General features: G+C 46.2%; 2 protein-coding genes across 4 annotated transcripts in view; one reads left to right on the forward strand and one right to left on the reverse strand.

Annotated features, from left to right (window-relative positions):
- Positions 1-11,040, reverse strand: part of ASB3 (ankyrin repeat and SOCS box containing 3) — a 15,708-nt gene extending 4,668 nt beyond the window's left edge. Inside the window, exons 1-6 of one of the 3 annotated variants that reach the window (XM_032682208.1) lie at positions 10,950-11,040; positions 2,729-2,943; positions 2,283-2,441; positions 1,300-1,412; positions 793-928; positions 407-584 (exon numbers count right to left, since the gene is read on the reverse strand). In XM_032682208.1, the coding sequence (XP_032538099.1) occupies positions 407-584; positions 793-928; positions 1,300-1,412; positions 2,283-2,441; positions 2,729-2,924 (782 nt within the window). In that variant the 5' untranslated portion in view covers positions 2,925-2,943; positions 10,950-11,040. Of the gene's footprint in view, positions 1-406; positions 585-792; positions 929-1,299; positions 1,413-2,282; positions 2,442-2,728; positions 2,944-4,288; positions 6,841-10,949 lie in introns of those variants that run through there. The other 2 variants (XM_032682206.1, XM_032682207.1) reach the window with 2 other exon arrangements.
- CHAC2 (ChaC cation transport regulator homolog 2) lies at positions 4,807-7,658 on the forward strand. The gene is made up of 2 exons (XM_032684504.1): positions 4,807-4,839; positions 7,275-7,658. Exons 1-2 carry the CDS (start codon positions 4,807-4,809, stop codon positions 7,656-7,658), a joined length of 417 nt encoding a protein of 138 aa, XP_032540395.1.
- Positions 11,041-11,102: the final 62 nt, after the last annotated feature.

Genomic DNA, 11,102 nt, shown 5'->3' on the forward strand with positions numbered 1-11,102 from the left:
ATAGAACCAAAGAATGGTTTGGGTTGGAAGGGACCTTAAAGATGATCCAGTTCCACCCCCTGCCACGGGCAGGGACACCTTCCACTAGCCCAGGTTGCTCCAAGCCCCCTCCAACCTGCCCTTGGACACTCCCAGGGATGGGGCAGCCACAGCTTCTCTGGACAACCTGTGCCAGGGCCTCTCCACCCTCACAGGGAAGGATTTTTTCCCAATATCCCATCTAAACCTACTCTCTGTCAGTTTGAAAGAGAATACTAACAGACATTTAAAATGTGAAAAGAATCAGGACTTCTAAACTACAAATCAGTTTGAACGCTCATTTTTCTTCCTTTTGGGCCCAGAACTTCCTCTTTGGGGATTAGATTTGTGTCACCAGAATCTTCTGGACACCTTTTCCACCACCTACTTCGCATGGCCCATTTCGGCCGCGGCGTGAATCGGTAACTGCCACTGGTCCTCGTTGCAGTAGAGGTTTGGGTCTGCCCCTGCTGCCAAGAGCAGCTCCACACATCCCAAGTGTCCCTCCTGTGCAGCAATCAGCAGGGGGGTGGCTCTGTCCTTGGCCTGGCAGTTGAGGTCTGCACCTGACACAAAACAAAACGGAATTCACGTTCGCCGGTGATTATTTTTCCCCGGCGCGACTCCAAACTCAACGAGTTTTCCACAGCAATAAGGAAAAAAAAAAAAACAAACCCAACCTAAAATTTCAGATCACGTGCAAGAGCAGAACTAAAATTGTGTTTAGTGACAGCTGATGAAGGTTCAAAAAGGGAAATGAAGGCTCATTATTACCGTGGGACACCAGCAGCCGTAAACTCTCCAGCTGGCCATACTGAGCAGCGACAAACAGGGGGGTAATTCCAAAGTCATCCCTACAGTTCTTGCTTGCCCCTTTCTCCAGGAGGATTTCCATTATCTCAGTGGAACCCTGAAATAAGTATTTTTACCCTCAACCAACGGAAAAGCAAGGAAATTACATAATCTGTTTTCCCCCACACACACTCCAAACTGAAATAAGACACAATATATCAATATTCTAAAGATGCATTGAATAATTAATGGTCAAATAAATCAGACAAGTTTCAATTTATCACATTTGCTCACTTATGTGATAAGTACAAACGGTAATTAAATGAGTTTATTGGCACCATTAAGCCAACATATTTGTAAGTACAACCTTATGACTGCTTAGGTTGGTTAGGAAAATGTATCCAACAAAAATGCAATTAAATAAATAAATAAATTATCACTCAGAATACACTAGTGACATGAAAATTACAGGATGTGCTTAAAGGTTACCTGAAAAGAAGCTTGGTGCAAAGAATTCCATCCAGACCAACAATGAGGACCTTCAATATTTGCTCCGTGTTGGAGCAGAAACTTTATGACCTCTGTGTGTTTACTTTCAACAGCTTCAATAGAACAGTAATTAAAAAAAAAAAAGGAAAAATAATTATTATTAAAGAACTATCAAAAGAAAGAATTTAAATATTTGGATTTACGAACTTGCTGAAAAACTCAAAAGGTCTCGCTGCCAACTTCCTGACACAATAATCAGAATTCTTTTAAATTTGTCTTATATGTTCTTACTGTCTTTTGTGTTTACACCCCAAAACCGTGTTGGAGAATGGAAACTATCCACAAAGTTTTCAATTAAACTTGTTAAAATTACACCTCCACTGTGTTAAGACAGATAAAAAAAAGCAAGTTTCTCTCCTCCCTCTTTCCCATGGAACATGGAGACAGTTCCACAGTAGACGTGGATGCCTAAACTCCCCCTATCTTGGAATAGACTTGGAAACAAAGGTAACACAGGACCTGTGATGTTTGCCTGGGTATGGAGGTAAAACAATAAACACATTTAATCAGATGAGTTAGACCCTGAGGATTCACCATTTAAAGCATTTAATTATGATGATTTATGTGAAACATAAATCATAGAAGAAATGCTAAAATGATGGACCTTGATTACTAAACCAGGAATGGCAAAAATTAGTCTTTTCACGTAAGAAGTAGGGAGGAATTAAAATAAAACCAAAAAGACTTGAAACAGCCTCATCCATATGGTAATCCTGTACCTCCTAGAGCCTTCCTGTGCTAGAAACAAAGAAAAGGCTTTTTAAAACACTGCCTGAAACAGATTTACCCATAAATATAAAAGGGGGATTTCCAGAGCCGCTCCATGTCTGAGTCTAAAGCCTGGTGTTTAGGCTACAAATCTATGGGACACGGAACAGGAACTTGATTTGAAGTTGGTTTTTTGGGGTTTCAGGAAAGCTGACCTAGGAAGAGCGGGGTGGTGGCATCGGTGGTGACATCGTTGAGGTCAGCCCCGGCTTCCAGGAGGACACGGAGACATTCCAAGGCCCCGTGACGTGCGGAGAGGTGCAGAGCACACAGCCCTTCGAACGTCCTCGAGTGGATGTAGTCATCAGATGGGGCTACAGGGAGGGATAAGGAGGGGGAAAACGGGATATTCAGCAGCGAAGTACCAAAATACAGTTATTTTGAGAAAACAGGGGAGTTATTTGACATGTGTGGCCTACAAATGTGCCTCTTCCAAACGTCACCGGTGAACCACAACCTGCCAGTTTGTCTTTACCACAGCTCTGAAACCATGCAGAAACTCCCAAAACGAGTTAAGAACACGATAAATCTACATCATTTCTATTTTCCACGACAGGGTAACCGAGCAGAAAAACCACACTATTTACTATGTTCTCTTTACCTGCACGAATGAGCAGCCTCAGGCACTCACTGGAATTGTGTGCTGCCGCTTCGTGGATGGGCACCCACCTCCTATTATCCGGGACATCGATGCTGTATCCCTGAGCAATTAATTTCCTCAGGATTTCAACGTTCCCTTCCCTGGCTGCCAGGCCCACGGCCGAGCACCGGTCGGAATAGGCCTCCGTGAAATCCATCCTTGGGATCGAACTCTGCAGGAGGAAGAGAGGAGGGGGAAAAAAAGAGATGTGTTGGTACAACCTATGTAAGAGAGAGGTTTTTGTTTGTTTTGCAGAGGATTCGGTTTGGTTTGTGGGGTTTGGAGGAGGGTGGTTGGTTGTGGGGTTGGGAGATGGTTGTTTGTGGGATTTGGGGGGAGATGGTTGCTTGTGGGGTTGGGAGGAGGTGGTTGTTTGGGGGATTTGGGGGAGATGGTTGAGGGGCTTGGGGACAGAGGCTGTTTGTGGGGTTGGGAGGTGGTCGTTTGTGGGAAGATTGTAGGGCTGGGGGAAATGGTTGTTTAGAAAGTGGTTGGTTGTGGGGATTGGCAGAAGGTTGTTGGCAAGGTTTGGGGGGGAGGCTGTTTGTGGGGTTGGGGGGGAGAGATGGTTGGTTGGGAGACGGTGGTTTGGGGGGTTTGAGGGGGATTGTCAGTGGGATTGTGGGGAGGTGGTTTGGTGGGTTTGGAGGGTGTGGTTGTAGGGTTTGAGGGCGAGCTTGTTTGTGGGGTTGGGGGGGATAGATGGTTGGGTGGGAGACGGTGGTTTGGGGGGTTTGAGGGGGATTGTCAGTGGGATTGTGGGGAGGTGGTTTGGTGGGTTTAGGGGGGTGTGGTTGTGGGTTTTGTGGGAGGTGGTTGAAGGAGGAGGTTGTTTGTAGGGTTGGGCGGGGAGAGATGGTTGGTTGGGAGACGGTTGTTTGAGGGGTTTGACGGGGATTGTCAGTGGGGTTGTGGGGAGCTAGTTTGGTGGGTTTGGGGGGGTTGGTTGTGGGGTTTGGGGGCAAGGTTGTTTGTGGGGTTAGGGGGGAGAGATGGTTGGTTGGGAGACAGTTGTTTGGTAGGTTTGAGGGGGACTGTCAGTGGGGTTGTGGGGAGGTAGTTTGGTGGGTTTGGGGGGGTGGTTGTGGGGTTTGTGGGAGGTTGTTGGCAAGGTTTGGGGGCGAGGTTGTTTGTGGGGTTGTGGGGAGAGAAATGGTTGGTTGGGAGACAGTTGTTTGGTGGGTTTGAGGAGGACTGTCAGTGGGGTTGTGGGAAGGTAGTGTGGTGGGTTTGCGGGAGGTGGTTGCGGGGTTTGGGTGGCTGTTCGGCGGAGGTGGTTATCTGGGGGACTTGCGGGCGGTTTTCCGGGGGATAAGCGGCTCTCCCCGGCCGGCAGGGACCGCGCCAGCCCCGGCGCGGCCCATCCCCGTCCCCCGCGCGGCCCTGAGGGCAGGCGGCGGGCGGCGGTGCCGGTGCCCCCGCCCGGAGCCGCCCCGCGGCTGCGCGCAGGCCCCGCCGGGCCGGGCCGCCATGTGGGTGTTCGGCTACGGCTCCCTCATCTGGAAGGTGGATTTCCCCTACCAGGAGAAGCTGGTGGGGCGCGTCCGGGGTTACAGCCGCCGCTTCTGGCAGGGCAGCACCGACCACCGCGGCGTGCCGGGCAAGGTGAGCCGCGCCGGGGCCGGGGGGAAGCGCGGCCCTCAGCGCCGGGCCGGGCACAGGCCCCGCCCGCCGCCGGACGGGCACCGGCGACAACTGCAAAAAAACCACAACAGACAGCATAAGGGACTGCAAAAAGAGGGGCTCGGGAACTGGCCAGATCTGTTCCTGAGGTTGTTAGATAGCTGAGGGGGAAACCCCCTCGGTGAGGGCAAACCCCTCCGGGCGGGTGCCGGGCTGTGCACAGGGAATGGGAAAAGGCAGTAACCCCCTCGCTTGTATTTCAGCTTATTCTGCTCTCAGATCAACAAATGCGTGGATGAGGAAATATTTAAAACCTGACCGGAAAAGGAGAAAATAAAATTTAAAAAAAAAAAAAATTAGCAAGAAAAAGTAAACCAAAATTCCCAAGGGAGCATTCCCAATGTCACGCAGACATAATGGGAGTGAGGATAAAGTGTAACCTGCACCCGGTAACTCCACCGTAAACCTGGAATAAGGCTTTAAAAGAGCTCCTCCTGCAGAGAAAAAAAAAAAAGCTTAAGGATTATTTTAAAATAACAGCTTGCTGTGTGTGGCTTTAAGGATTATTTTAAAATAACAGCTCGCTGTGTGTGGCGTGGAAGGAAGTTTCACCTAGGTGTAAATAACACGATAAAACACCTCGCACAGAGCTTAGAGATAACACGGCTTGAGCCGCCGCCGCTCCTTCAGTCCTGATACATGTTAAAAAACAGCAATAAAACGAGGAAAAAACAGCTCTTCAAAGTATACAGCAACTTATCCCTTAGTTGTACTTAAAAAAGGTTGTCAGAGAATTACTCCCAGTAGTACAAGCAGTAATTAATCCCTCTATCAATAAGTAGTTAGTTATTTGTTCCTTACTGTTTGTTTTGGGCAGTTCCAGGTGAGCCAAGGACTCTGCGAACCAATACACTAAATACCCTGCCCTTCCCTGGGCAAACAGATCCCTCTCCCACCACACACCCCACCTGAACACGAAGAACCTCTCAATGCTTCCCTTTGTATTAAATCAAATTAATTTAGACGCAATTTAATGCAGTTAGGCTGCGGTTCTGTAAGGATAAAGTTGTTTTCCACCCCAGAATGTCTCTTCAATCCATGATTTAAAAAAATCTTCATGACCAGTATTGAGGGCACAAGTTATGGAAGCATTAATAGCTATGGAAAAAACTTTCCAAAAGGAACACCTAAGTTATCTTCCATGAATCATGGGAACAGACCTATTTCTCCTCAGGAAATAGGAATCATTTGGTGTTCATGAAGTTTTGTTGCCTTATTTTATCGGTTAGATCAGGATTAGAGGGCTGATGCTGGGAGAGAACTCATTTGATGCCAAAATTAGCGATTTTAAACTGCAGATGTAGTTCAGCATAGGGGTATGTGTTCTAAAATTTTTATAAAAGGAATTTCAACTATTGTGTTTCCAGTATTTACACACTGGCTTCTTACTCTCCCTACAAGAAGTAACTTCTTGGGAAAAATAAGCCACGTGCAAGGTATTCTCCCTCTGTCCAGCGAGACCCCAAGGGCTCCTCGAGGATAGTTTTACATTAATGAAACAGTTAATTATCACTGTTACTGTACTGTTAATACATAATCACTGTTTTAAACTGGAATAGAATTGAGTCTGGACAGCACATATGAAGCAAAGACGTTGAAACCCTCCCCATTTCTGACTGCCCTTCATTTAATTTCTGTGTTGCAGACACTGTCTCCTCGGAATCCAACATTCAGTTTATCAAAGTTAGTCTGATACAGATCAAAAGCTATAATAAAGAAAATATTTATACTGGATCTAGACCGTATTGGGATTGTCCTGGATTAGTTCTCTGAGCCTTTCATTCCTCTTCATTGCTTTTTTCTCGCTTTGTTTTAGTTTTGCTCATGATTTAGGGTAAAAGCCTCTAACTGAGTTATGGTTTCTTCTTTTACATTTCAGCCTGGAAGAGTTGTGACTCTGGTTGAAGATGCTGAGGTACAGAACTCCTGTCTGTCTCTGTGTCCAGAATGTCCTGTTGTATTCCCAATCTCTCTTAATCATTGCTTCTTTACAAGCAAATAATTGTATTATCTTTAGGGAAAAGTTCTCTTAGTGTTCCTTGGAGTTACACCAATGACTCTTGACTGTTTCAGATAATCAATCTAAACTCAGAACTTGGTTGTAGTTTGGGTCTGTTATTACCAAAGGGACATTTTAAAGTGTTTCCTGGAGTAGTCACTTTGGCCACCCAGTTGTAACATGCAGAATTCGATATAAATATATATCAAACATACATCATTTGATGTAAACATCAAGTGATGTGACAAGTCTGCTCTAATTTCAGCGTCACCTCCTGCAGTTGAACAAGGTGTAGCCTGATTTTGAAGGTACCTGGGCAGCCCACAGCAGTGCAGGAGAGGCTGAGGGAGCTGGGGTTCTTTAGGCTGGAGAGGAGGAGGCTCAGGGGAGACCTCCTCACTCTCTACAACTCCCTGACAGGAGGGTGTAGCCAGGTGGGGGTCGGTCTCTTCTCCCAGGAAGCAGCAGTAGGACAAGAGAGCTTGGTCTTAAGCTGTGCCAAGGGAGGTTTAGGTTGGATATTAGGAAGGATTTTTTTCCAGAGAGGGTGCTCAGCCATTTGAATGGGCTGCCCAGGCAGGGGGTGGATTCTCCATCCCTGGAGGTGTTTAAGATGAGACTGGATGTGGCATCAGTGCCATGGGCTGGGAACCACGGCGGGGCTGGATCAAGGGTTGGACTTGATGATCTCAGAGGTCTTTTCCTAAGATTCTCTGATTCTATGAACTGCCTAAATAAAGCAGCCCTTTGAAAGAAACAGCAAAAGTTGGCTTAAGAGAGTTTTGCCCAAATACTGAGTACCCTTTGGGTCTCCTTTTTGGCCAGGGCTGCGTGTGGGGCGTCGCCTACCGGCTGCCGGCGGGGCAGGAGGGCGAGGTGATGGCGCACCTGGACTTCAGGGAGAAGGGGGGCTACAGGACCACGAGCGTCATCTTCTACCCCAAGGACTCGTCGGTGCAGCCCTTCGAGGTGCAGCTCTACATCGGCACCCGCGACAACCCCAACTACCTGGGCCCCGCCCCGCTGGAGGACATCGCGCGGCAGATCCTGGGCGCCGCCGGGCCCAGCGGCCGCAACACCGAGTACCTCTTCGAGCTGGCCAACTCCATCCGCAGCCTCGTCCCCGAGGACGTGGACGAGCACCTCTTCTCCCTGGAGACCCTGGTCAAGGAGCTCTTGAAAAAGCACCAGCCCCCCAACTGTCTATAAAGCCACGTCCTGCTCTCTTCTCTCTAACGACCCGGTTCCATCCCGCTCTCTCTTCGCGACCCCCGGTCCCGTCTCCAGAGGAGTTCTGTGGCTCTGGTAACTGGGAGGAGCGTTTTCTCTCTGCTGTGCTACCTTAATTAGCGGTGCATATCTTTAATTAACGCTGCGTTCAGAACAGGAGTCGGTCATTAAAATTACCAGAATCGTTCATTTCAGCAGGGAAAACATTTTAGGTGTGATTTTGGTAGCTTAGCCTTTCATCCAAAGACTACACCTGCATGGGAATCTCACTAAGCTTCTCTTCGTTTAAAGATATTTTATTTTTTTTTTTAATTATTATTTCAGGTTTAGCATAAAATCTGTAGATTATTTTTAAATAGCACATTCTAAACAGCTTATTTTTAAAATCAGCATTCAGAGACAAGTCCCACAGATCTAAGTGGTGGTTTCTTGTGATTCAAGACCGCAGTGCTACTACAGAGAGAAATTTTGCACAGTGGAGCATTTATATCAGTGTTCAGCTGCTCTGAAATGAAGTTACTCCACTGAATTAGTCATCTTGCCCTTTAGGTATTAATTTATCCTTAAGTGCAGAGGATAAACCTCTTTATTGTCAAGGAAATAATTCCTTTTATTGTCAAGTCCTGACTTGGACTCAAACAAGCCATAACCTCTCAGTGCCTCATTTCACTTTTTAAGCCTAATATAAAGAATAAATCCCAAATGGTAAAATTAACTAAGAACACGACCTGAAGTCACAACCCAGCAAGAAGAGAAACTCTCAACGTCTGTTACTTTTAAATGCTGTTGTTGTTCTCTTAAAAAATCCGCCCAGCTCCGAGGACAGATTTTTAAGCCTGTTTTCAGGGATTCACTGACAGGAGGTAATGAAGGAAGGAACCCTCTTTTCAGTGACATCCCAAGAGGGTTGGGGAGCCCCCCCAGTTTAGGCCAGCAGGCTCCCTGACTCAACCCATCAGCACGTGGAATTTCCGTCCCAACGCGGGTCTGTCTCGCTCCTCAAAAGTTTATTTTTATTAACTTTTAACAAAGTATATTTTTATATCTTAACGTAAATGGTCCTGTTTCAACCACCAGGTAACGTCTGTTTTCTCAGCCAGGGAATGTGTGTTTAGTGGCTGCTTGGAGGCCTGGATTCTGCACCAGTAATTGCAAGAAATGTCTCTTTTCTCCTAAAAAGGTCACCCCTTTCTCTTCTTTGCATCTTCCTGGTTTAGACTTGTGAAAGTAAAACCACGTGCAACGGCATGAACACTGTCTGCTCTTTTAAAAAGTCTTCCTAAATTTAAAAATTCTTTCCTCAAAGACTGAGCCCTGTTCCTTAAAACAGGGCAGGGGGGTGCTCTGTGCTCACTAATGATCCCAAACCATCAAGGATGATTCTCTCTTTAAAACTCTCATTATTTAAGCACTGTGTAGCTCCCCACATGTTCTGTCTTTAATTGTCTTCAAGGCTCTGTTGGTTCATTTGCTTCCCAAATCCATAAAACATGGCAATAATACACATTCCAGTGTATGTGTACAACTCCAGTGCAATAAAAATGCATCGCGTTGACTAACGGGATTGGAAGTTTCCAAAAATGTTATTTTTAAAGTGTGTCCATAGGAGGATGGACATCAAAATGTGTCTTAATTATGCCCAAATGCGCTGGGAATGAGGATGAAAAACAATGCAAGAGCTCCTATAAACTGTCTCACCTTAGAAATAAATTAAAGCACGGGAAATAGAATAATAAAGACATAAATGTGTTCTTGCTGCATGGGATTGGAGCCACTGCTCTCCCTGCAGGCTTGGTCACCACCAAAAGCCTTTCAGATCTGTTACTCACCACAAAAAAAATTAATGTACACCTTTTATAGGCCATTTAGGCTTCTTTTTTTTTTTTCTCCTACTGGTTCAAACTCAATCTATATTTGTGCAAACTAGAGAGATTTTAGATACTGCTTCACTACACAAGCACACACACAAAGCTACTGCTAACCCTGTTCCTAGTCTTGCCCTTTGTATATTAATTTATCCTTAAATGCAGAGGATAAACCCCTTTACTGTCAAGGAAATAATTCCTTTTATTGTCAAGTCCTGACTTGGACTCAAACAAGCCATAACCTCTCAGCGCCTCATTTCACTTTTTAAGCCTAATATAAAGAATAAACCCCAAAGGGTAAAATTAACTTAAGAACACGACCTGAAGTCACAACCCAGCAAGAACAGAAACTCTCACATCTGTTACTTTTATGTGCTGTCGTGACCCCTTCTCTTAAAAATTTATATATACATACAAGTGTGTATATACACATACATATGTACACATAAGTGCAGATATACACACACATCAACTTATATGCAGTGTATACACACAGACACACATATATACAAGTGTGTATATATACACATCTATATACATATATACATAAGTGTGTATATATGGACATCTATTTATATACAATGTATACACACACACACATATATACATAAGTGTGTATATACACGCACATCTATTTATATACAGTGTATACACACACACATATATATACATAAGTGTGTATATACACGCACATCTATTTATATACAGTGTATACACACACACACACATATATACATAAGTGTGTATATACACGCACATCTATTTATATACAGTGTATACACACACACACACATATATACAACTGTGTATATACACGCACATCTATTTATATACAGTGTATACACACACACACACATATATACATAAGTGTGTATATACACGCACATCTATTTATATACAGTGTATACACACACACACACATATATACAACTGTGTATATACACGCACATCTATTTATATACAGTGTATACACACACACACACATACATACATAGGTGTATATACACAGACGTTTATAGAGATGCACACCCAGGGAGCCCTTAGAGCGCTGTCTTACACTCATAACCTCGTAGCTGTTGGTCGTGTTTAACCCTTAGCGCAGACACTAAAGACCGAAGTTAATTACACGCCTAAAGACCGAAGTTAATCACACGCATCCCGCTCTCCCCCCGCTCACTCCCCCCTCACACACCCCTTCCCTCACTCGCCCCTTCGCTCCCGTCACTCACTCCATTCACCGTCCTCACTCACTCTCCCTCTTGACTCACTCCCCCCTCACCGTACACTCCCTCCCTCCCTCGCTCGCCCCTTCACCCCCCTCACTCACCGTCCCCCTTCACTCCCTCACCGCCCCCTCACCCCTCGCTCGCCCCCTCACGCCCCGGTGCCCTCGGATCTCACCGGTGTGCGCGGCGGGGCCGCCCCGGATGCGGCGGGGAGCGGGCGGCGGGCGCTGCCCCGGTTGTTGATGGGCGCTGCCGGAAGCCGACGTGGCGGGCGGTGCAGCGCGGCTTCCGCGGAGCCGCCGGCCGGCATGAGGGGCTGCGGCCCGCCCTGC

The sequence above is a fragment of the Chiroxiphia lanceolata genome, chromosome 3 (assembly GCF_009829145.1).
Source record: "Chiroxiphia lanceolata isolate bChiLan1 chromosome 3, bChiLan1.pri, whole genome shotgun sequence".
NCBI lineage: Eukaryota > Metazoa > Chordata > Aves > Passeriformes > Pipridae > Chiroxiphia > Chiroxiphia lanceolata.